The sequence below is a fragment of the Anabas testudineus genome, chromosome 5 (genome assembly GCF_900324465.2).
Source record: "Anabas testudineus chromosome 5, fAnaTes1.2, whole genome shotgun sequence".
Lineage (NCBI taxonomy): Eukaryota > Metazoa > Chordata > Actinopteri > Anabantiformes > Anabantidae > Anabas > Anabas testudineus.
In genome coordinates this window covers 17,622,973-17,650,369 of record NC_046614.1, presented here as the reverse complement: position 1 = coordinate 17,650,369, position 27,397 = coordinate 17,622,973, and the positions used below count along the sequence as shown (strand labels likewise).

At 38.3% G+C, this 27,397-nt stretch overlaps 2 protein-coding genes across 2 annotated transcripts in view; one reads left to right on the top strand and one right to left on the bottom strand.

Annotated features, from left to right (window-relative positions):
• The window catches only part of LOC113154865 (guanine nucleotide-binding protein G(s) subunit alpha-like), a 28,229-nt gene extending 8,952 nt beyond the window's left edge, over positions 1 to 19,277 (bottom strand). Inside the window, exons 1-5 of the mRNA XM_026349273.2 lie at positions 17,668 to 19,277; positions 16,098 to 16,170; positions 12,762 to 12,816; positions 12,309 to 12,428; positions 8,298 to 8,395 (exon numbers count right to left, since the gene is read on the bottom strand). Of these exons, the coding sequence (XP_026205058.1) occupies positions 8,298 to 8,395; positions 12,309 to 12,428; positions 12,762 to 12,816; positions 16,098 to 16,170; positions 17,668 to 17,806 (485 nt within the window). The 5' untranslated portion in view covers positions 17,807 to 19,277. The remainder of the gene's footprint in view (positions 1 to 8,297; positions 8,396 to 12,308; positions 12,429 to 12,761; positions 12,817 to 16,097; positions 16,171 to 17,667) is intronic.
• Positions 19,278 to 22,966: 3,689 nt separating this feature from the next.
• Positions 22,967 to 26,314, top strand: tubb1 (tubulin, beta 1 class VI). Its single transcript, XM_026346557.1, has 4 exons — positions 22,967 to 23,076; positions 24,094 to 24,202; positions 24,345 to 24,455; positions 24,714 to 26,314. Exons 1-4 carry the CDS (start codon positions 23,020 to 23,022, stop codon positions 25,853 to 25,855), a joined length of 1,419 nt encoding a protein of 472 aa, XP_026202342.1. The 5' UTR covers positions 22,967 to 23,019; the 3' UTR covers positions 25,856 to 26,314.
• The last annotated feature ends 1,083 nt before the right edge of the window (positions 26,315 to 27,397 follow it).

Genomic DNA, 27,397 nt, shown 5'->3' with positions numbered 1-27,397 from the left:
GCATTAGGACAAAGGATTACCCAGATTATGGGCTAGTGCACATATTTAGCTCTACACAGGATTAAGATATTGTGTGTGGTCAACAGCCTTTCAGATGAATAAAACTGGAAAATATATCTAGTAAATTTATATTAATTTAGCAAAATACCACAAATTAATAATATAGTAATATACTATGATTCAGAAACTATTTACATTTACTGACCTTAACGTGTGGTTAAATTCTAAAATTGTAATGAGATCATTTAACAAGAAAAGTAATTTGTTCATATAAAGTAACTTGATTTGAACACATTAAAACAGTCTGACCAATGTTAAAAAAAAACAAACAGCATATATATATATATGTATATAAAACCCAGCAGATTAACTGTAACAAACATTATTTAAAGCATTTTAACCTAAATAAATATCAGGGTTTAAGGTTTCATCAGAAGGAAATACACAACATCTGGGGACCTTTGCCCTGCATTCGAGCGGCTCTGCTGATCGGCTGTGTGACACATACACATACACACACGCACAACTGGACTACACACTTAAAAAGTGCCTTTTTCCACATCTACTGAAATCTACTTGTGTCTATCAGGTTTTCAAAAGTTCAACAAGCAGTTTATGTCAAAGACTCAAAGCAGCTAACACAATACTTGGTTCATTAACAAGAAAAACAAATTCAGATTTTCTACAAAGCAAATAAAATAGTTCATGTTACATAAACAAACTAAAGCAACATCTAAGAAAAACAGATGCTTATTTATAATTTACCCTTTTTATTACAAAAACTAGTTTGCAAATAATGTAACTTATACTAATTAAAAGTAAAAGTTACCAATTTACAATTAATGTTAGTTACTCTGGTATTTAATAATGAAATATGAGGCTAAAATGTGTGAATATGAAACTTTTATTTCATTATGTCTGTGGACTTGTAAAGACGGACACAGGACAGAATAAATTACTTGTTTCTTTAGTTTCATGGGGAACTAAGCTGCAGAATTACAACTTGAAAATTCCCGTTTTAAATGCAGCACAACTGAGGGGAGGCACTGACATTTAAAACACTTCAATATGTCATTTCACGATACTGAGATCAATCTCTGCACAAGACAAAACAGAAGCTTCACGAGCCTTCGAAACACGAAGTCAAGTCAGAACACGGTGTTGGCGCTTCGTCAAAGAGGGGAAAAGATTGTGCACAGCCCGCCGAGCGCAGCGTTTGGAGGGGCTTACTGCTTCTTTGTGCTTTAACGCTTCACACTGAGAGCAGACCAAACCAAAGACTTCACCGGACGATCCTTAATCAAACACACACACACACACACACCACATCCAGAGAAAGAGGAGGAAAGAAAAGAGAGCGAAGGCTGTGTCTGACATTACAGTGCTGCTCCAAAAATAGCTCCCTGGCGCCCTGGCCTCCAGCTTGGTTGTCATGGTGACAGAACCACAGGCGCTATAAATAGACAATCGGCTCCAAATCTTGTGCGACTGGAGTGGGGCCAGAAAGAGGGAGAGACAGACAGCGAGAGAAAAATGTAAAGAAAGGAAGAGAGGAAGGGCGACACAAAGAAAGAAAAGACAAGAAAGAAAGTGATCCAAGAGCGAACAACGGAGAGATAGAAAGGAGAGAAATGCAGGGAATGGAGTGGGTTAGAGAGCGAGGGGAGAAAGAAGAGGAAAGAATGAAAGACTGAATTAAAGACGAAAAAAACAAAGAATGAAGAAATCAAGAAACTAAGTTAAAGTGAGACAGAACAAAAAGAACGAGGAAAAAGACAGAAAAGAAATTTCAAAAGAACGAACAGACTGAGACAGAAAAGAATCAACCAAAGAACGTGAATGAGAGGAAAATGAAAAGAAGACAAGTAAAGAAACAGAAAACTAATAGGAAACAACAAACTGCTAAGAGTTCATCAAATAAAATAAGATAAAGTAAAGAAACAAACAAAAAAAAAATAAGAAGAGAGTCATAAAAAATAAAAACAAGAAGCCAAGAAAATTGAATAAATGTAAGAAAGAAAGAAACAGAAAGGACATAGAAGAAAATTTAAAATAAAGGAAAAGAATAAAACGAGAGTAAACATGGGACTGGGAACACTGGCCAGTGGAACAGCAGCTGAACTGGGAGCGGCACAATCACTGAATACACACAGCATTCAGAAAGTCACAATACAGTGAGATATCAGCCGCAGCAGCAGCAGCAGCAGAGTTTCCCAAAGACGAGAGACGTACCTGACTCAGCACAGCGACAGCAATGTCTGCCGCTCATATTCAAAACACATCTAAACATACTCAGAATAACAACACACTAAACCCCCCCATCCCACCATGCAAATAAAAAATAAAAAAATTGTCTTGGACCAATCTCTCTTTTCTCCCCTCACTCCCTCCCTGCTCGCGATGAGTCAGAGACTCAATCCCAGCCATTTTCTGTCTCTGCAGAAACACCGCTACACATCACAGAGAGAGGGAGAGTGGAGGGGGAAGTAGAGGGGGAGACAAGGAGGGGAGAGGATGTCAGAGAAGTAAATGACGGGGACTACAGCACATGACAGAGGGACATTGAGGGACAAGAAGCGACAGATAGTAAAGATGCCAGTAACGCTGGGATGGCATCGCAGTCAGCCGACTAACAATACACACACACACACACACACACACACACACACACACACACACACAAAAACATGTAAAACACACATATATTTTTTTTGTTTTCTCTGAAGAGGAGTAAGAAAATCCTACAAACCCTATCCACCTAATATAATAACATACAGAAGCTGATCAAGTGGTTTTAAAGCATAACAGGTCCCTAAATATCTAATATGGGTGCAAATAAGAATTATTTTCATTGTTGATTAATTTAGTTCATAAAAAATAATAAAAAATGAATGAAAATTAAGAAAACTGTGCTGTAAGTGCTCAAATGTCTTGTTGTGTCCAATCAACAGTGTAAAACCTTAAACATATTCTGTGCTCTCACATTTGAGAAGCAATAACCGGCATATTTTGGATGTTTTCACCTAAAAGTGTTGAGTATTTTGTTATAAAAATAGCTGCAGCTCACTGCAACTCGGCTGACAACTAATGGATGATTCATTATTTACGTTATAAATCGTAAAAATATAAACCAGAATATGAAGCTTCCAGAATCCAGGGTTGCTGATGAGTCTTGATTTGGACATTTGGACAATTTGGACATTTGGACATTTTTTCTCAATAAATCAGTGTAAGGTTGGACATACAGTACTATTTTTTTATTAGACAAAATTTAATTAAAACCATTTCACACTCAATAGGTCTTCAATTGTTTTTATTGACATTTACATTCTATTTTTAGCTCTACCAATAATTTAATTACTCAATTAACAAGATCTGGACCCAGAAGTGCCAGAAATGAAAAAAAAAAAAAAAAATCAAGTTATTTAAGTAAGCTAAAATTGACGTTTGTCTATTATCAGTTGATGAATAGCTCCATATATTATTACTATAGTAATAATGATAATAATAACATATCTGGTTCCTGCATGTACAATGAATTAGAAGTCTTTACAGGAGACCAAGACTTTGGACCCGACCCGAACACGATTGCGGAAAGCTAATCTCAAAGTTAAGTGAACTTGAATAGACCTGAATAAAATTAGATTTGATCCAACGTGCAGTCGAACCAAACAGATCCAAAAAGAACACAAACACACCAGCAGCACTGATACGCTATCAACTAATTACCAAGCTGTTAATTAGTTACCAGGAATTAACAAAGCACATTCCTGGACATATTGACACATAGGAAAGGAAACCCGGCCCAGCCTGATTAGACTGAGCAAAATTTGGAGCCGGTCTAGGGTCAATTTTAACAGTCGGCAAGTAAAAGCATTCAAGACCCTTGTGAATAAAATTCAACTCCTTAGTGTTGAGGTTGTAAACCCTTTAGACACACTAGTGAAGCCATCAACCCATGACGTTCCCCAAAAAGCGGAGGTTTTGATCCAAATCACCTAGCGAACTCCTCCTGGAAGAAGCTGCCCTCCTGCACGTGTTTAAAAGAGTTGAAGTGACAATTTTCATTCAGGTGCAGCAAATTTGGTTAATCAGCCTCTCCTGAAAGAGCAGCCACTGTTTTAATACAACTAGTCATCCATAATAAGCAGGGCCTAGTGTTTGAGGTTCCAGCCAAACAGATTTTGTGTCATTAGACCCTCAAAATTTTTGTCCTTGTGCTCGCAAAGACCTTTAAATGCCAACTCCCAACAGGCTGTGGCTTCTTTCTAACCACTCTACCTTAAAGGACTGATTGATAGAATGCTACTGAGATGTCCTCTGCAGAGGACTTCTGAGGCTCTGTTAGAGGGACCATCAGGTTCCCAGTCATGTCCCTGACCAAGGTCCTTCTTGTCTGGTTACTCAGTTTGGTCGAACAGCTAACGTTTCAGACGACTATTTACCATTATTAAGAACAGTGTGCTCCTGGGAGCACTCAAAGCTTTAGAAACTGTTTGATACTGTTGCCCTCATCCGTGCCTCACCACAAAATGTGATAGACGGGGTCTCTAGAGAGTTTCTTTGACTTCATGCTTTGGTTTTTGTTTTGACATGCAGTGTGAATTATGGGACAAAATCCCATTTGCAATTTTTTTTATTTGTTATTTTAAGTTTATTGAGACTTTTAAGGGGAAATGCATTTTTCCCATTTTAAAATAAATTTACAACAGTAAAATGTGCAAAAAGTAGAGAGATCTGAATAATTTCCAAAACGTCAGTATGTAATACAATATTGCTCAACTGTGTAACCACAAAAGTTTTTAATTACTAACAATCGTATTAAATCAGATGCCATTGTCAAAGTGTTTTTGGCAGTATTAGACCCATTCAGTTCTTAATTATTACTTAACATTAACCCTTTTTTAAGTGCATTTTTATCAATTCTGATTCAGTTGTGTGGTTTTTAAAATAGTTATTTATTAGTCCATTTAATCGCTGAATAAAAATTATTAGGGATTTAATTGTATAAAAAAAGGACTTTAATGTGTATTTAATATTTAAATACTTTTATTTGGTTTTGTGGAAGGCTCTCTGTAAAATAACTTTTCTATTCAGAATCTTCAAAATGTTTTACAACTGGGAGAAAGTTGAAAATATTTCAATCTTTCTGTGACTTCTGTACGAGCAGGGAAACAGAAACCTGACGAACAGGCTTTGTCAGGCGAGACAAAGCAAACACTTTGCCTCGGTCCTGTTAAGGTACAGAGACACGCTGTTTGGACTTTGCATGTGAATTTCCTAAAGTTACAGCAACCAAACCAACACTGGCTGAATTCATCACAATCAACAACAACAACGTCCTCACAGATGACAACATGCAGGAGCATGACGGAGCAAAACGGCAGGCAGGAGAGTTTCAGCGACTTCCTTCTCCTCAGACACAGACAACAAAGCATTACCGCCCCGTCAACTTCTTCTTCCCTTTATATATTTTTATCACAACGTGAGTTGAGTGACATATTTAGCTTTTCAAAAAACTGAGAGGTAGGGGATGTATGGGGTAGCCCTGAGCTTTCCCATACCGATCGAGGGTTGACATTTTCATTTAATGGGAACAACCTTCATCAATAATCCTGAAGTTGTCTCTCTCCTAACACACTCGCTCATTCTTTCTCCTTCTGCAGCCTGCCTGGGTTAAAAATAGCTCTCCCCTCTCTCTTTCTCTGCTTCTCCGTTTACATAAGCGCACAGAGGGGGGAGGGGAGCACTTCCGGTCTGGCCACCCAGCCCAGCATCTGATCCATAACACTGGGTCTGCTGGGTGTGGGGGGAGGAGAGGAGAGGAGAGGAGAGGAGAGGAGAGGAGAGGAGAGAGGAGAGGAGAGGAGAGGAGAGGAGAGGAGAGATCCCGCAATGCAGGGAAGCCCTCTCTTTCTCTATCCCAATCTGTCCCTCCATTAACATGCAGCTCTGTCTGTCCAGAAACATGTTTCTTACAAAGGAGGTTTAACATGATCCCCCACATTTAGTCAGGTACTGTATGTAGTACATCACCATTTTATGCTACTTTATGCTTCGGGTCCATTACCATCGACAAATAGTCATTGTTTTAGTCCACTACATATTTTTGCTTGTCATGATTCACATGTTTTTTGTAGTTCAACCATGAAGAGAATTACTCTCCAAAACACAAAATCGAATCAGTGCGGTCTTAAAGGTCATACAGATTAAAATGAACTAGTTCATGTTCCTAGTTCACAGTTCAGAATTTAGGAAAGTTTACATTTTGAAATAATGAACTAGTTTGTGAACATTTCTCTGATGTCAGAAAACTAGATCCTTATTTCGTTTCCGGGGTGGAACAGTAAGTAGGGAGGGAGTTAGCTGTTTCTGTGATTGACATAGACCATTTGCCTCTTAGCACTTCAAAACCCAACTGACCTATGTTCTGTGTGGTTCCTGAATGCCTCAAACACACGATACTTATAAAGTCAACATTGGTAAAGAGGTAAGAGGAGCTGGAGGCGAATCAGAGTGTAAGGACGATCATCGAATACACAAAGCCTTTGCTCCTTATATTCAGTAAGTAGGATAAACATTAAGATAAAATAAAATACACAAGACAAATTAATGCATCAGTAATTATAACCTGATAATATGGTATTATATTATATCGGTATTATTCAAAAAATTAGTCATTCTGCATGTATTTTTAATTTTGTTACGTTAAAAAATATTTTTATGATATAATACTTTCCTAATTTTACTTTAGCAACATTTTTTAATGCAGGACTTAAACAGCCTATGGTAGTGCTAAACACTATACAATTAGTTGTTGTTAGTTTCACTTATTTTTCAGGCTAAATTAGCAAAAACACATTATTATGTTTTAGCTTCTAACATAATATTCATCACAGAAGCCACTTTACTACAGCCCTTTTACTTTCGATACATTTCATACAGTTTCCTGTTGGTTGATTGGACTTCTTCCACCACTGCATAAAGTCACATATGCATAAAAACCTGATCCCTCACACATGCATGTCGACACACCAGCACATAATGCACACACAAGGATATACACATAAGAGCAAGTTAGCAAGCCTCCACCCTCCAAGAACTGTGGCTTCATGTGACCACTGTGTGCCTTACAACAGAGCTGACTGAGGTCAAAAGGTGGATAAGGAAGAGAGAACGAAGAAAGGATGAGAGAAGAAACAAATAAAGAACAAAAGTGTTTGGCACTATGTTGATCTAGGTCACTGACAGCAACAACAGACACTTCAACCTTCACCGTTTTGAACTACATCCGAACTGCAACAGAAAATAATAATAATACGTAGCAAGACGTGCTGCTCACTACGTATTAGCAAGCAGCCTGCTCCTCGAGGACCACTGTTCTGCTTGTTTTCCAACTCTACCTTTCCTCACCACTACTGATTACCTGGTTCAGGTGAGTTTAGCCAATTAGAAGCTGTAAGTGCATGGTTGGAAATCAAGCAGGACAGTTGCCCTTAAGAGCCAAGTTTGGACACCCCTGCTAGAGGCTGTGACAGGATGTATGGACAGTGACAGGACTAATATGCTGATGTTTGCAGCTGACCTAGTGATGCTAGATGAAAACTAGTATACTAGGAAAGTTCACCAAAGTTATTACAATTCATCCTCTGGGTATCAATCATTGACAGTCCATTCATTATGTGTTGTGAGGTGAACAGATAGACCTACCTAACTACATGATTCTTCAACACAGTGAACATTAACTACACACCAAATTCACAGCTGTAAATAGTGCCCAGCAAATGAACAATTGACTCATGTAGTAACAACATTTGCTAAAACCTAGCACCCAGAAGTTGAAGAAAATTATTTGCCTTGCAATAAAAAAATGTGTACTTGTTATACTTGACTGTTTTATACATGTTCAATGTCGTTATGAATTGACTGGCTTACTCCTGAATTCCACACAACAGAGGTGAACATATTATAGGTGTAAGAAAGATTGATACACTTGAATATCATAATATTAAAAATGTATTCTGGTTTTACTATATCTTTAATTATCTTATATATTATATTAGATTATATATGTACTGTGAAAACACAGCATGCATTGACACCACGGAAATACTGACACCTTGCACTAACTTAAACCACATGTGAAAACGCCCCACAACAGTGTGCACATGATGTGTTCGGAGTATATATAAATAAACGTGAAGTAAAAAGCCAAACATAGAAAAAAGGAAGCATGTCTTTGTGAGCCCTTAGAAATGGCTTTTCATGTGTATGTATGCAGACATGAAGACACTTACTACTGTGCACAGTCGATGAGCTGATATTCATTGGACCTTTCCCAGCAGGCCCGCACACCCTCATCCTGCCAGAGGATTTTTGCATGGTCATAAAACTCCTGGAAAGAGTAAGAGGGGTCTGGATCAGCAACACAGCACACATACAAATAACTACAAGTCAGGCTCTTGCTTTGGCCTCGAAATAAAGATATCACATAAATATCTGGATGAAAAGTGCACAGTGTGTTTAAGTATAACAGGAATCTTTATAAGCAGCAGCAGCTGTGTCCACATGTAGCATCATAAAAAATGTCATTCTTATGAGCTGTTTTTATTTTATTCCCAGTTTTCCTGAAAAGAAAACAATTTTGTTAAACAGAATAGTATTTTAAGTATTTTTACATCTTTGTCTTTTAGGCCTTTGTTGAGGCTAAATGTGAGAATTTGAGGATTTTCTTTGTCATAAATAATAATAAATCTTTGACACTCATAGGCACGAAAGAATAATAACCAAATGAAACAACAATGAAAATAACCAGCTACAGCCCTAAAGAGAAGCAAAAAGAAGATAATGTTATTTATAATCAGGCATATACTAAGCGCCATGCAACAAATCATCCAATTCACATATTAATGGATGGTAATAAATGAAAATGTTGGGGCTTCACGACTATGCTGTACGTGTTGAAGTTCCTGACTTACGACTCCATTTCTCGCCCGAGTCTCAAAGGGTAAGACATTTAAAGGCAGATGGAGGGAGGCAGTGATAGTCCCTAACTTAGTTTGGAGTTTAAGGCCGGCTGGGAGAGGAGCAGCAGATGAGCGGGCTTTGACAGAGGCAGGAAACAGAACAGTTCACTGAGTTTGTGAAGAAATGGAGAGCTTTGTACTGACACAAGGCTTGGCTGTCACTACACAGGGGCCTATGTCTTCACTACAATCTCCAGTTGGTCAGATACAATGTGGTCAAGCACAAATAAGCTATTATGAGCCAGAGAGTTAAACTGTATATCCTTAAAAATACTCAATTTAGCTAAGAGTAAGCAGGATTTGCCACAAACCTCCATGTCAGTGATGGATTAACAACTTTGAAAAAAAAATGGATTGGACTGCTGAGATAGATACTTGAATGTGATAAGGTGACACTTGAGGTCAGAGTATATCTATAAGTGTTGTTATATATATACACACACACACACACACACACACACACACACACACACACAACTAAAACCTGAGTTAAGCAGTGGAGCAGCCTTAAACAGTACCAATCAGGAAATCATTAACGCATGAAAGAGCAAGGTTTGTGCAGAGTCTTATATCCCAGAAATCTGATATCACTTGCCACTGAGTGTGGGCGCCATGTTAAAGTAACACTGTGTCTATACAGAAAGGGCAGCATGAGCTGTATGTCAGCTTCAGCTCTGGTGGGATGTTCAAGGACCGTACAAAGTGTAAGTCATCCATGTTATGAGGCATTCATGGACAGTATGGAGTAAAAAGCATCCATCTTGTTTAAGTGCTCAGAGACCCACCAAACTGTGAATTTGCACTCTTAAAGAAATTATTTTTACTAATCGGGTGGCAAACTCCCAACCCTGGGGTTCATTAAAGACTGTACTACCAACTGAGCCATGGTTGCTCCCATAGTTTATCAAAACACTGTTGAACAAGCACAAACTCTCAGAATAACAAAAATCTGCTGCATTTTAATAGCAGCTCCCTGACGCCCTAACTCCATCAAATTATAGAATATCTCCCAGACACCCCGTAGTATGGAGTGACCATTTCTCATAGTGCTGGTGAGGCATTCAGGGGTAATACAGAGTGCAGGTAATCTGTGTTTTATTCTTTTTTTTTTTTTTACTTTAAAATAACTGAAATATTGAAAATGCTTCTCAAAATTAATTAAATATCATTAATTTCCCAGCCATTGGGCAACTTTGTGACAAGTTTTAGTCAAGGATAGAAATATATGAGAAGCTGTCCAGATCATCCTGTGTTCCATTTGCAGAGTGAGGCTGAGGATATGATATTTCACCTACCAGGTGGCATATGAGAAGTATGATTTCACTTACACTGTATGTTAAACAGCTAAGAGACTACTCACGAACAATATGTAAATAGTTAGCATAGTTTTGTTTGTATGAACATAAGGACTTCTTCCCCTGCCGCTCTTAGTGAGGTTTCTCCCTGTTTCCTATTACATTTCTTTTTCAGTCAGGAAGGAGCTTGAGTAATATCTTGTAAAAAGGCATTGTCCATTAGGAGAAAAAATATGTTTGGTGTTAATAACTACAAAAGTATTGGTTAGATTATGAAGTACTAAAGGAAATCAAGAAGAGACTATAGAGATGAAGTCCAGCCCTTGTGCTTTTTCTCTCTGTATTCCTCTCCTGCTGAAGACAGAGTCAACCAGTCCAACTGGTTTCCAGTAGGCCCTAAGGCCAGGCGAGGAGGAGCGGGAAGAGGACGTGGTAGAGCTAGAGGAGAGGCTGAGCCTCAGTTTTCTTCTGCATTCCCTTTCCTGAGTAACCCACTCAATTGTTTCAATGGGTTAAGACAAAGCTTCTGTTGCTTCATTTAATCTTGCTTTAAATAACGAGCTTCTGTGCTGACTCCACTGTTTGAAATAATGGTAGTAATTCAACGACTCCTACAGTGTGACCACAACGTGTATAACTGCTTCTACTAGTCACATGACACATACAAAAGACCAAACTCAGTACCAGATCACAGTGTGGGATCTGGTCTTTCCCCTGTGTAAAGATCCTGCTGCTCTTCAGTAGTAGTATAGTGATGGACTGGTAGCCTGAATAAAGGGTCAGCTTGTGACAGGCCTGCACATTAAAGTGGCAATGACGTCACAGAGACAATATCAGGAAACTTCCTTTTGATAACAGACATTTTCACTCAACTGCTAATAACTAATCTACACAAATAACACACAGTATACAGTCCCATGTTAAAAAAAACGATTGCACTGCTTAGCACTTTTAATGACTATTTGTCTACTCCAGTATCAGTTCAATATACATACATTTTGTATTATTATCACATTGTATTAAATGTCTTGATGTTGCAAAATCAAGCAATGTATCAAATCAGAAATCATGAATTTGAACACATCTACCACCAATTATTCATAATTATTTTCAGCTCAATAATTTGTGTCCATCTGCAGCCATAGTCCAAATGACTTCTAATGTGCCAGAAAAATATAATTTTATACTTTGAAGGTAACTTATTTCAGATGATCAAGTGACTTGTTAATTTAATAGTATACTCAACAATTGAAAAATTAAATTAGGAAATATTATATATTATAAGGATAATCTTTCTGTGATCAATTAATCTGTAACATCATATTTAACCACTAAATGACGACAACATAAAACAATAATATCTGGTCCTGCAGTGGGACCTGCAGTGGCTCCCTGACAGGCTGCCGGGAGGAGACGGCAGCTCAGGGGGAATCCCTCCGAGTCACTGTGTTTTTGGAGAACAGGTCCCTCTAGACACATTTAGGGTTATTACAGACAATCAGTGTTAATGGGCGGTGTGGATCTCTCAGGTGAGAGGCTCATTCAATTGACCGCCTCCCAAGTGGGAGCACACCTGCTAATTAGTGAATCACTGCACAAATCCTGCAGGCGGACTCATTAAGGCTGCAGTGTCAGGTACCTCAAACACCTACTGCACGTCTGACCAGCTAGATAGGGATATTTTAAGATCACATTTGGCTTAACATCTTGTAAAAATACTAAATTAACAAACCAACCGTCACCGACCAACCCTACAGATTATTTTCAAGAGAAATCATTTGGTTGATAAAATTTCTGAAACTTGTGAAGAATGTCCAAACTCTCAGAGTCAACATTTTAATATGTCTCATTCTGTTCTAACCACAACCCAAAGCCAAAACATAACCACTGGAACATCAGCAAATATTCTCATTTAAGAAGCTGGATAGATAATGTTGATTTTTTTTTTTTTGAGTCAACTAACCAAGTTAAGTGAAGTGCAACTTACAGATGGAAATTCAAAATCCTTCTGGTTGACTTGGTTCAGGACATAATCGACCCGGGTCTGGTTTGCAGGACAGGCTAACTGGCATGGTGGTGTGAGTGTACTCATGGCAGCCACAACTGTCTGGAAGGAGAGAACAAAACAATGACACAAAAACCTACCGACTCTCGGACAACACAATATTCAGGTGCTGTAAGGAGCTGCATTTCATCACCTTGAAAAAATGTACTTAAAAAGCGTTCACAAAATTGTTATCAGCTGATAGACAAAGCTCTTTTAATGCCTAAAATCAGTAATAACATAACTCAGATATTTAATTCAACAAGACACTAGCACACACACACACATTAAGGAGTAAACAGGCTGCACTGTTGTGTAATATCTCAAGTTGGGCTTTGCTGTCACTGTCCACACTTCACGCTGCATCATTCAAAATGATAGAGATGAATTTCTTACCTCTATAGCTTCTTTAATGTTGTTTTTAATATCATGGATTTTCTGTTTTTTCTCCCTGTGAAGAAGAAAGATAAGTCCATTTTACATTTTTATACAAAAAGGTGCTTATTAAAAGAATTAGGCATTACGAACTTCAGTAATCACAGTGAATACAGTTAATTGCTTCTGTATATATCCAACATTCAGTAAAGACATGTTCTTGTTCCTGCAGACAGATTATTGTACAGTAATGTGCTGTGTAACACTAATGTCTCTGGCATCTCTCTGTCAGCCAGGGGGCAAATTATGTCAGACATCAGTATTATGGCTGCTCCAGATGTACAGATACCTTTATTTTGCTGACTCCTGAATGTTGTGTATTTGCTGATATCAAATGAGAACAACAGAACATGTCTTCATTTTGGCAATGACATATATTAACTGAAAACAGCAGAGTGGGGGTGTGATTGTGGACGACTACACACACTTACTGTACATTTTAAGGAGCGTTTAACTACAACCTACGATCAGCACAAAGCAGAATCCAAAGTATTAGCCAACACATTGATATGCTCCATATTTTGTCTATTTATTGGACTGAATTTCAACATCACAGCACTCGGTTTATGCAATCTGTGGTCTTCACTGATACCAGAAGTAAACATCTAACGTCACACAGGTCTTTCAGAAATCATGGCTAGTGTTGAATTCTTTCAAATGTCCTGACAACTACAAGTCTGACTATTGAAACTCAGAGCTGCTTACGCAACCAGGTCCCTGGTTCGTTTGTCTATCTCAGTGCTTGAGTGCACTGAAATCAAGACAATAATATGCATGCTCAGCAGTATTTCACATTAAAAGCATGGATGAATATATTTTTATCTGTATAAAGTAACTTTAGTCAGGAAGTAAAAAAATCTGCATAATTGCATCACAGCATGCTGCTGTATTCGTAACCTAACACTAACTAAGGATGATGAAGAGGATAAAACTAAAAGTCAGTTTTGAAATCCTATTTAAATTTCCTATATGGATGATTCTCTGTGTTAGTGAACACTTGTGTCTGTTATTATTGGGCAATGTAGATGAATATCTCAATATTTCTAAACCCATACCTCAATTCCAACCAGGTGAAGATTCAGAAGATATCTGAGCATTTGATGACTATCAAAAATCACTAATCACTAATCAAAAAGGCTGGATCAAGATTTCATATTTCTGACTTTTCACTAATTTAAACTGGTGTGATGTTGGACAGCTGGTTCTCCATTCAGAAAAGCAACCAAGTCAATCAGACTTTTTCAGAAATTAATACATTTCTGTGCAAGAGCAAGTAAAACTGTGACAAAAAAAAAAAGTCACAACAAACAGATTTAAAGCTTTTTGCAAGCTGACATATAGAAATTGCTTTACTTATAGCTACATATTTCCTCTATCAATTTGAAAAACATTAAGCTAACCAAGATTTGTTTGCTACCGATGGAATACAGCAAAACAAGTCAGAGAGTGCCGCATGATTATAAACAGAAAACTGCCACGCGAAACAAAAATCTGTCTCACTATCAGGTAAGACGATGTTTTTATTTATCAATCCTACGCATATCCTACGTTCACGTTTGCTGGTTTTCTGCATCTTCTGCGACAGTAAAGTGAATGACTCTGAGTTTTGGTCAGACAAAACAAGATATCTGAAGATGTCACAGTGAGCTCTGGGAACAAGGATGACATTGTTCACTACCCAGTAATAAACGAGAAAATATTGTACTTCTCATCACAATAAAGTGGTTCCTCCAACAGTAGAAATACAGCGATAAGACTGTATGTGATTAAGTTTTTCTGTTTATAAATACTGAGGGGAACAAGTGATCCTGCTATAAGATGTTAGATTAACTGACCAAGAAAGCTAAGAAGAGTTTTAAATCTGATTATTTACCCAAAAGAAGTAGAGGTTTAAAATGAGAAACTATTACTACACTAAGTGATAGTGTCTTCAGAGAGGGGTCTGCTTCACTCTCGGTTCTTCAGTCCTTGCTTTTAAACAGAACAACTGTAGTATCACCAATAAAGACTATATTCCCTCACACTAGGACCCAAAAAAGTAAACAAAACATAATAAAAAAAAAAAAAAGCTCCCACTTTGAAATGGACCGCCATACCAATGTCTTCTCACTCAGCCACACTCCCTCCCTCACTCCTTACTCTTATCCTTCTGCTGTATTACTGTGTCACTCCCCATCACCTCCTCCAGTCTTCATCCTCCCAGCACCTTGCACTGACTGGCACTGCTCAACACCCAGAGGTGAAGCCCTCTGACCTAACGAAAAAGCAACAAACCCGGGAGGCTAAAAGCAACACAGGAGTTGCAGCCCGACTGCGGATCTGTCATGACGCCAAAGAGATTGTCTCCGCGAAGAGCATCTGTTCAGAAATAAGCACATCGTGATGCTCCTACTTTAAAACCCCTTTCTAGGAAAACAGATGATTAAGAATAGAAAAATGTGACTTGTATTTCCATTGCATCAACTTGGGATTGAGTTTTAGGAAATTCACAAGACTGGGTGGCTTGAAAACACTTAAGGCAATGTTTCCATGAAAATCCAAAACAGAGCATTCTCTGTGTGTCAGACAACTAGATAACTAATAACTTCGCTTTAATCCAAAACAATTTGAAGATAGGCCCAAAGCATTTCAGTTATCTTCAGTAGAAGAAACTGTGGAGAGTCCGTCCCTCCATCACAACGTAAAAATTCAATTTGACACTTTGAGCCAGTCCTTGAAATTTACTGTAAGTTTTTGTACTGAAGATAAATAAATAAAACAGTATATTTACAAATCAGTGTCATGTGACAGCGTCAGTCCCTTCATCTGATGATGTCTGATTTATTTTGCGGTGATGTTAAAAATATAAATATTTAATAAATAAAGAAATACTTAAAACGAAACCACTGAATATTGAAATTGTTGCTTAAAAATGACTCAAATGAGTGATTATTAAAATAGTTGCTCAATAATTTTCAGCTGATCGGCAATCAAGAAATCAACTTCTTGTTGCAGCTTTATGCTCTAACCCTAACCCTAACTGTGCAACAGTACAATAACTTAATTTTAGCCTTACATATAAAGCAAATAAATATGAATGTTCATGTTGATGACTTCTATATGTTTTTGATGTTAATTATTTTCTGACATCAGTGTCTAACTTCTATTTCTCTCTTTGTAACCATTACTGAAAGGTTTCTACTGTCATTTGTGTTTTCTCAATGCTCCACAAGTTCTCCGTCACCACTGTCTGTGTTCATTAAGTGAATCAAATGTGTTGTTGTTCATGTGTGGAGAGTGAGGGGGAGCAACACTTACTCTGCATTGAAGCCATTAACGTGCAGTATTCGCATCTGTTTGACTATCGTACTTTTCCCGGATTCACCGGCGCCTGAAAGCAGAAACAGGACAGAACAATAAGTTAAGTAAGATAAGGTTCAATGTCGTACAAAACTCCTAAAATTATCACAGGATTCTGGTGGACACTGGATTCATAGAGGAGATATCATTTTGGTGTCATGGAGGAAGATCAGGACAGTAAAAGATGGAAAAGGAAGAGCTACAATCTCTGTGCTACAAGACTTTATCCATTAATGGTTTCAACATCAGGGCTTAGTTTCACAATACCGATCTCCTGTCAGATACAGCACACACACGGAGTCCCACACCTCAACTTTTCATTTCTTCATAGGGCTGTGTGTTGAACAAAAGCAGCAGCTCTAGGGCCGAGCAAGATGGTGAGACCTCAGGACAGCCAATCAAAGCGCTGGGTGAGGCTGAAGTCATCTTGCTTGTTGTTATCAGAGTTGGAAAGTAACCATGTATATTTACTCAACTACTGTTTTTGAGTGTAATTTTGAGAAACCCTACCTGAGCGCCTCCGTCACAAAAGCAAATATCGTGCAGTTTACCTCACTACATTTATTTGACAGGTGGACTTACTAATTATTTTTACCTGCTCTTTATCAGGTACTTGATAAAAACTTTTTTACTTTTTAATGTACTGAAGGACTCAAGTAAGGTAAGGACACAAAGGATTAGGAGTTAGTTAGGTTATTGGTATTTAGGGTGTAAGTGTACAAGTGTAAGATCAGTTTCGGATTAGAACGAATAAGACAGTTATTCAAGGGAATCTAGTAATTCTAACACTAATCCTAATTTGCTCGTCCAACTGCGAGAGGTTCAGCAAGTTACTAGCCCTGGTCTCAGATTCAGATACTGTATCATGACATGAAGCCCTGGAAGATAAAGCTATAAATATTGTTATCAATTTAAAAATAAATGAGTGAGTTTTCAAGGACTTATTAGAAATGATCAATTTCTAGAGAGGCTGGTGTGGAGAGAATTGTATATATGTAAAAAAAAATGTTAAAAAATGTTTAGTCTATAGGCCTAAATATCACCAGGTTCTGGATCTAAACTGCACCCTCAAACACAACGGATCACTTTTACTTTACGTGAGTAGAGAAAAGAAACAACCATGCAATACACCTAGTGGTGGCCTCCCAGCCTCTGTGTAGTGCCTGAGTGTGCTGCCTTCACAGAAATGGCATCAGTCTGTCCACCGTCTCTCACATATTCTGTGATCGTGCTACATAATAACTCACGAATGCAGGAGACAGGCCTGATTTTAAACAGACCTGTGTCCAAGACGCTGTAAACCGGTGATGAATTGACATCATGCCATTGCATCATGATTTGATGCTGCACTGGTGAAGGCTAAAGAAGTTGTCATAAAGCATTTTCTCATGGGTACGTTATGAAACGTTGGGTGTTACATGTGTATAAAAAGGGGAAAAATAGCCTTTGTGCAGTTTTGCTGGTGCAGGATAAATTGAGTCGTCCAGGCCTAAAATGAACACACATGACAAATATCACAAAGACCTACCTAACAGTAGTAGCCGGTGAGTAGCTCGGTATATCTGTTTGTCTTTTTGGAGCTGCTTCTCTATCTTTTTGTTGGCTTCCCTCTGTGCCTTCTCCTCATTTCGTTGGTCTTCAGTCTTACTATTGCCAAGACAGCCCATCTTCCCAAAAACCCAGCGTTAGGTTCAGGGGGAGGCAGGGTGGTTGGTTAGGTGGGTGGGTGGGTGCAGGCGGGGAGGGTGCAGCTCAGAAGCAAATCTTCAATCCTAAATTCCTAGACTGGCCCAGCAGAGGAACACCTGGCTCAAAATGGGTGTCATTTATGTTGCCAGATGCAGATGAAACTGATAGTAGTGGATGGAGGGGCCACACCAGGCTTTGGCACAATTATGTACGGGTGGATGTGGCTATTTACTGGCAATGTATCAGTAAGAGATGTGCCAGAAAGAAGCAGAGCAGCGATGCCGCCCTCTCAGACGCTTGATTCCTGTGTGTTTCACTGTAAATCCGCAATGAAGTCATCAACATTGATATGAGAGTGGATGTGAAATTTTCCAGCCTTGCACATGCACTTGAACGGATGCCGGCGCTCCCGTTTCTTTAAAGGTGTTTTAAATGCAAATGCTGGCTTTATGATTAAATATATAATTGCATGCTATATGTTTAATTATTTTAGCAAACGTCTCCACCGGAGCCCATGTTCGGCAGATATCTCACACTGCCATTCAATTCATTTCCACTCACAACCAAAGCCCTGTTTTTCTCGACCCCCTTTAAATATATATATATATAGAGAGAGAGAGAGAGAGAGATATGATAGATAATTATATTAAAAGGTGTTGCAATCGGTTCTCCACCTAACCAAAGCACATCAGAGGGCGGTGGAAAAAAATAAAAAATAAATATTTCCTCTTAAAATGACGGCATGTGAATCATCAGGCTACACCGGGGCTGCTGCTGCTGCTGCTTCTCCCACAGATCCGTCACATTATTCATTTGGGGGGTTTGACGTCGTTGATGTTAGCAGCCTTATCAATAATATCCTGTTGTGATCCGATGTCAAATGTAATTTCCTCTCCCCGTCAACAGATGCTGGTGCCTGCCTTTTCGTAAAGGGGGTTGACCAGACCCAAAAGAAAAAGGCCCCTTCTCCGTCCTTTTTCCTCCCTGAAACCTTAATTTGGATTTCTTCTCACATCGGGAAGCTTCTCCGGACGAGCTCGGCCGCTTCTGGCAGCTGGATGTCCTTGGATAAAAACGCAATATCCAGGTGATAGCCGGGAAAATCCTCCGTTATTTTCCCCGTCTGGCGCAGGTACAGCCCGCTGTCACGTCCCTCAGCTCTCTGTATTCACTTTGAATCCGTGCGGTAGATTGTGGTTACATGTGCCTCAGACATGGACACACCGCGGTGTTTTCAATCACTGGTCCAGCGGCGAGACGCTTTTTTTATTTTTATTTTTTCCTTTTAACCGCCGAGAGGCCGCGTCGTCTCGGAGGAGCCGGTCCGGGAAATGAGAGACGTCTCTTTGCGGTATAACTGTGAATTATTTTTGCCCCCCTTTTTTTCTCGGAGAATTGTACATTGAGATAGATAGCGCTGGAGAGGTGGGGTGGGGCAAACGGCTCTCACGGAACCCTGGGAACGAAGAACCGTGGTCAAGTTTTCCGGGACGACAAACTCGGCTTCCGGTTGCAACTTTCACAATAAAGCCCAACTCGAACCTTTTGTGCTCAGTGAGCACAACACACGTCACAATTAATTCATATGCACAAGTGGCAAGAAAATGTATGTGAACCTTCATCTGTCATAAAATGTGATCCGACCTTCACCTAAGTCAAGTGTATTAACGAATATAATGAGCCTAAACTAAAATTCATGTCTTTATTGAGAACACCTATAAAAACCTTATAGTCCTAATGAAAAGCTATGTGAACCCTTAATAACTGGTTTAACCCCACTTGGCAGCAATAACTTCACCTAGGTGCTTCTTGTAGCTGTGGACCAGACCTGCACATTGTTCAGGAGGAATTTTAGACACATCCCATATGTGTGTCTCTCTTAAAGTCGTTCCATAGCGTCTCTTTTAGGCTGAGGTCTGGGCTCTGACTTGGCCACTCCAAAATGGTGAATTGTGTTTTTCTGAAGCCATTCTGTTGTGTGTTTTAGGTCATTGTCCTGTTGCATCACCCAACTTCTACAAAGTTTCAGCTGACGTACAGACATTTTCACATTATTCTGAAGAATTCTTTGATTCAATCATTCATACTTTTTCAACTCGCACTATGAGGTTTTTATGATAAAGACATAAAATATCAGGATTCTGTTTATGTTATTACTTTAGGCACATGATATTCCTTAATACGCTTGACTTAGATGAGGATCAGATCACATTTTATGACAAATTAATACAGAAAACCATGAAATTCTAACAATTTCACATACTTCTTCTTGCCACTGTGTATATCAAGTTAAGATTTGGCTGAAATAATGTTGATTATGTTCATTATTAGGGTCATAGTGAAAGATATGCTGCTATGGATTTATTTATATTCTGTGGTGTCTCTATTGTTTGTACTCCCCATTTATAAACAGAGGCAGTAAAACAACCATAGAGTAGATACAAAATAGTACAGAGACACAGACAGTGGCTAAGGAGACAGGCAAAATTACCACAGATGCAGATGATTACCATAGAGAAATGCAAAATGACCACGAATAGACAATGAATAACCACAGAGACAAAAAAATCACAAAAGGATTTAAGATTACAACAGAGGCTCACAAAACAACCACAAAGTGACCACAGACATCTAAGACGACAATGTAAACACAAATCCACAAAATGACCACACATACATGATGATTACAAGCAACTCGTGTTGTCCACTGCAATCGAGAATAAATTTAAATGCTGGTGAAAAAAGTCAAAAGTGATCCTGAAGAAGGATTTTCCACAACTTAGCAGAACAGTACAGAATTTACATAAATGAGTGTAGTACAATTTAATAACCAGTTATATAATCACTAGCCCTTTTTAAGCTGACCCTTATCAAATTATCCCTTTCTAACTAAATATAGGTAAAACGATTGTTTTGCAAAAAAGACCCCTGAGTTTGTAATGATTACATTGGGTTTGACCTCCTTGGACTAAGCGAAATGCTGTGCTTTTAATTTGAAGTTAAAATTAAAGTACTTCCTGCTTCCTCCTTATTGTGGCTTGATGCATCTGGACTGAAGCTGGGTCGGATCACATGATTGCCCGGAGCGTCATGAAGCAGAGGTATAGAAGGGGAGAGGCGCCCTCTTTGAAGCAAAATGATTATCAACCCATCCACCTTAAAACCATTAATCAATAACACTGACAACCTATTGTAAAAATACCCACACATGGCACCAAAGTCAGTAAGTGCATCCATGTACAAATACTAATACAAATGAACGGTAGATAATAATATAGTAAAGGCTGAATCACCAACCTGGCAAAACTGCCCAGAACCCACAGAAACCCCAGGTTAATTCCATATTACTGGAGTTTACATAATTTTAATTAATCGAAATTAATTGATTGAAATGTGCACCATTAAACAATAACATCAGCATGACAGGTGCCTCAAATTAGTGCCTTGATTTGTAATTATTACATAATATTGAGTTAAATTATAATTATATGTTTTAGATATTTAGATAGCATGATTTTACTATTATAGGGAGCAGGGAAATTTGGTACAGGGTGTAAAGTCAAAAAGTGCCCATAACCAATTTAAATGAGTCCATTATCATGAGCATACCGACAAATGAAATGCTGTTTGGTAGGATACGACTCACACAAAAAGAACTAAACATTACACTTGAACTGCATCTTTATACTGTTATTGTCTGTAGCAAAACACTGTATATAGTTGAAGCTCATTTGAACTAAAAAACAGCCTCCCAATCTAAAGTGGTGCGAGTGATTGTCGGTTGAAACTAATCTAACCTGATTAAACAAAGCAGTTTGATACATTTTTCACACAAGCTACATTTATTTTATTTATTTATTTATTTTGGTCAAATGATTTAGTCGAAGCTAGTTCAGAGTACAGTGAGATAACATTTGCACATAGATTAATTTTACTCAACCAGAAGCTGCAACCATAATGATGCATTATGTGGTTATCAGCTGACAATGGCTGGTCAGTGAGAAACACAATCAGACATATAGAAAGGCACTTTGAACTGTTATCTACCTTGACAACAATACTTGTAATTAACCTGGAGGAAATTGTGCAAACAACTGGAGAACATGCAAGTCACCTCATAGCATCACCTATGAGAGGTTTCCATGTAAATGGTAAATAAATGGATTACAAGGCGCCCATGTCCTGTGCCAATAGTCAATTCAAAAACAGCTGGTGCCACTATTATAACATTTAAGCATTTAACCTCAAATATAACAAGTATAAGATCAAAACACCTGAGTTCTTATTTCCTTTTGTCTCATCATGAAAATAAATATTGCTGTATTATATTGACTCTATAGCTAAAACACATCTGTAGCTATAGGAGTGAACAAACACAGGAAGTGTAGTGAAGATTCAGACAACCAACCATTAACTTCACAATATCATCACAAACAAACACACATATTATTCATTTATATTCTTATTTCATCCAGTTATGCTATGATATGTCATGTCTGCGTTTGTCCTCTAGATGGTAGCCTTCCTCAATCATAATCTACTAACCAAGCTAGTGTCTATTTACTCCTTTTTTACTCCTTCTTCTTATTACACCCACACTGACTTATAGCTGCAAAAGAAATGCTGTTTATTTTATGTTGTTTGGATATTTTAGGAAATGTGGTATTTTAATTTATACCATGCAGTCAAATCCTGCTTCCAAATTTTTCAGTATCTTTAACTTTCTTTAAAAATGTTTCTTAAATATAAAACTTATTTGCTGTATGTTTTTTCATATGGGGAATAACATGCTTGAGCTATATATGTGTTAGTTTGTGATGATATTGTGTAGGTAATGGTTGGTTATCTAAAATTGACCAGAGACACTCACTGCCTCCGTTCATCATCACTTCACATCCTGTGTTCACTCCTACAGCTACAGATGTGTTTTAGCTATAGTACAGTTTTGTAAAATGAAATAAACCTACTAAGCCTAAACATACATGTATAATATATCTATTATATCTATTATTTCTCTAGTCATTATTCTGTGTAGTGTGTAAACGGCCCAGAATACGTATTTAAAAACTGGGGGTGACTCCCTGACATCACTGATGACATCATTTCTGGTAAGGTATAAAAGGCCAGTTAGTTATAGACCTAAATATTATCAGAGACCCCTAACTGCTCTGTGTACTGTAGCTTGACCATCATGCGTGAAATTGTACATCTGCAAATTGGACAATGCGGCAACCAGATCGGCTCAAAGGTAGTAAAATAAAATTCTTTCTCCTCTCTTATAGAAGTTATAATATGCATTAGACTTTGTTGAAAATGTTGATGAGAGTCTAATACATTTTTTTTTCTTTTTTTTTTATCTGCACGACCCACATCAGAACTTAAATTGCCATTTTGAAGTGAATGTTATTAACACATCTCTTCAAATATCAACTACTAATAGTGTATCAGCTGGTTTAGTAAAGTCAGTGTACAAAACAAATAGATAGGGTGAGGGATAAAATGTGTAAATGTTTTAATTTTAAATATCTAAAAAAGCAAATGATAAAATCCAAAATAAATAAATAAATCAATAATAACAACTTATTTAGGTTTTAAAGTTCTGATGTATATTTTGACATATACAATTCCTTTGCATGTTGCCGCCCACAGTTGTGAATGACACAGGGTGTTCCCTGTCAAGCATTCGGAAAAAGATAAGGGCTGGCATGGGTGGGACATTTTTTATCATGGCTACCACAAAACAAGAGAGAAAAACTACAAGATAGTACTTGAAAAACAAAAGTGACACATACTGTTTGAGAGTGTCGTAAAGAATCGAGCAATTACTTCACATTATATTCTTTTACTTACTTATTATACTTTAATGTAATGTCCCTGTGCGCATCAGGAGTTTTTCATCTGTTTCAGCAAGATCATAAATAGCTGTGGCTAAGTTTGTGTTGCAACTCACAGAGTAATAAACTTGTGTGTATCTTCACATCTGTGCACCAAGCTGGGGAAAAGTCAGTGTAGAGTGTACAGTATGTTTTCCAGACCTGCACTGACCGCAGAGGTATTGATGGAAGATATAGTTACATAATTATATAAAAAAGTCAACCATCAGACATACTACATTATATTTTGCTATATCTAAACCCCTGCACTCATTTCAAGCATTGGACAGAGACGAGGAAATATAGATCATTAAACGCATATTAAAAATGTTTCACCAAACACAATATGTACCATTATTACAAAACTATATTTTGTGGTATTGTCTTTGTAGTTTTGGGAAGTGATCAGTGATGAACATGGGCTCAATGCAACAGGCATCTATGAGGGTGACAGCCACCTTCAACTGGATAGGGTCAACGTCTACTTCAACGAGGCCCATGGTAAAAGAGCACAGTACATGTACTGCAACGTGCTTACTTTACAGCTAGTATAATTAATTTAACTTTAATATGTGTTCACAGGAAACTCTGTAATAATTCTGTATTTTTTTTTCTGTATTGTTAATAATCTTGATTGTTTCAGGTGGGAAATATGTTCCCAGAGCCCTCCTCGTTGACCTGGAGCCTGGCACCATGGATAGCATCAGAGGAAGTCGCATTGGGGCCCTTTTTAGGCCAGACAACTTCATCCATGGTGAGACAAATAACAAAATAGTAGCACTATAGGATATTTTTTCCTCCATTATTATTAAATTAGGATAATTTTAATGATTTTTTTGGCAAAGAAAACATACAGCTACAATAACAATTACTGGTACCCTGGATAAAAATGCATCCTGAATAAAAACTCATCAGTTGAGTTGAATTGTGTCATTGGTTGTTGTTTGTCAAGTAGTTAAATTTGATCAGTAATACAATAAGATTACTGCACACCTTTATTTTGGTATTGTAGGAAACTCAGGAGCTGGGAATAACTGGGCGAAGGGCCACTACACCGAGGGAGCGGAGCTGGTGGAGCAGGTTATTGACAGAGTGAGGCACGAGAGTGAAAGCTGTGATTGCCTGCAGGGCTTCCAGCTAGTTCACTCACTGGGGGGTGGTACTGGCTCCGGCATGGGAACGCTCATCATTAATAAGATCCGGGAGGAGTACCCCGACCGTATTATGAATAGCTTCAGCATCATGCCCTCTCCTAAAGTCTCTGACACGGTAGTGGAGCCGTACAACGCCACCCTGTCTGTCCACCAACTCCTGGAGAACACGGATGAGACCTACTGCATCGACAATGAGGCCCTGTATGACATCTGTTTCCGTACACTGAAACTGACCACACCAACTTATGGCGACCTCAACCACTTGGTTTCCATGACCATGAGTGGGGTCACGACCTCCCTGAGATTCCCCGGACAGCTCAACGCAGACCTGAGGAAGCTGGCCGTCAACATGGTGCCTTTCCCTCGCCTCCACTTCTTCATGCCAGGCTTTGCCCCACTGACAGCTCGTGGCAGCCAACAGTACAGAGCCCTCAGTGTGCCTGAGCTCACCCAGCAGATGTTCGATGCCCGCAACATGATGACGGCGTGTGACCCAAGGCGAGGGCGCTACCTCACAGTTGCTGGTGTCTTCCGTGGAAGGATGTCCACCAAAGAGGTAGACGAACAAATGCTTCTGATACAACAGAAAAATAGCAACTACTTTGTGGACTGGATCCCCCATAATGTCAAGGTTGCTGTATGTGACATCCCACCTCGAGGCCTCAAAATGGCCTCCACCTTCATTGGCAATAACACAGCCATTCAGGAGATATTCCGTCGCGTGGGTGAGCAGTTCTCCCTGATGTTCAGACGGAAGGCTTTTCTGCACTGGTATACTGGGGAAGGTATGGATGAAATGGAGTTCACTGAGGCAGAGAGCAACCTAAACGACCTGGTGTCCGAATACCAGCAGTACCAGGACGCCACTGCTGATCTAGATTGGGAAGAGGAGGAAGAAGAGGAAGGATCCTCATCAGTGGCAGCAACAAAGATTCAGTCTCGGATTGAAGTTAAACTGGAAACAGTGACTGAAACAAGCCAAGAAACTGTAGATGAGTAGAAAACATGGTGGATACAGAGGGGTGTGTAGGTTTGACACCATGTTGCGAGGATGTGGAAAACATATGTGAATTATGATCTAAAAAAGGAACTATATTGTAGTTTAATTTATGCCTGTGGTTACAAAAATAGTCTTTACTTACTAAAATGCTGTGCTGTGACATGTTTACACAATAATGCTTGTTGTCTTGTATATATTATATAAATGACTTATATACCTTTATGTTGATTTTTGCAGATTAAAGCTCTTTCGTTACAGTAAATATTTAAAAACCTTGGCAGTTTTTTGCATGTATATAGACAACGATTTATGTTATTCCAGCTCTATGTAATCCACAGTCATAAATGAAACTGTGATATTAACATTGTTTGTCCAATAGTTTTTAGACCTACAGTGATTATTACATTGGGTGTTTTGTATCTAACTTATGACGGTAATTAAAAAGAGCAAAACGAAATAGTGGCGATTTCAAATATTTTCATTCTCTTTTTATTTAGTTTTATAATTTGAAGTTATATTGAAGCAAACTAAACTCTGCAGTGATGGACAGCTCTCTGACAACACAGTGATAGTAGCACTGTCCAAGTACACACAGTCCGTACATAGTTTCCGCCCACTGTTAGTCTGGGGCACAGCGATTACACACAACTTGGCCAGAGAGTCTGCACTCTGAGATAAGCAAATATGACGTGGAAATGCCCCTGCAATACTGCAATAAAGTCAACTAGACTCATTTATGGGCTGGGATAAGAATATTGATGTAACCTGCGTGTAACAATTGTGGCATTGCTTAGCGTTTTGCAATGTGGACCAATGGGTTTAAGAAGTAAAAACATTCTCAGTTGTACTACTACATAGCAGAGCTAATGCCCGACTATGTGATTCCAAAGAAGACACATCAGTTTTCCCATTAACTCAATAGTTTGAGCATTTAGAAAAAATGGAAATTTTATAATGTCATCAAAAGTTCACAAATGATATTAAAAAACAATATCCATTGAATTACCATGTTACTGGTTATAAGCTGACATGTTAAGCTCTAAAACACACTCTGCATCTGGTTAACAGTGATGCTAGATACTAAGCAGACACATTGCAGTCTCTTTGGTTGCTTGCTACTGATTAAAATGAAGCAAGGTCTACTTACAACCTTGCATCATAGGTAACAGTTATCTACTGATTGTGATAAGTTCAACCAAGGAGTGATAACTGTACACTTAAATTTAAGAGCCTTAAATAAATTATATTTTATAATTATGTTATTATAATTATTATATAACTATTCAGTACATCACAAGGAACTACACAAAAAGAATGTTTCTGTCACTTTGCAGCATGCATTATACTCTCTTTAGTGTTAGTATTAGGTACAGAGATCGAAAATAAATCTCATCAAATATTACACCCAAATAATCCACTAAGATGTATTTTAAATTCAGTGACTCTGTAGTCAAAACTTAGTAAAACTACATTTCAGGATAATATATATTGTATTAAAATCACTGATGTAATGATTTGTACATCACTTAAGTGTTTAAGCTC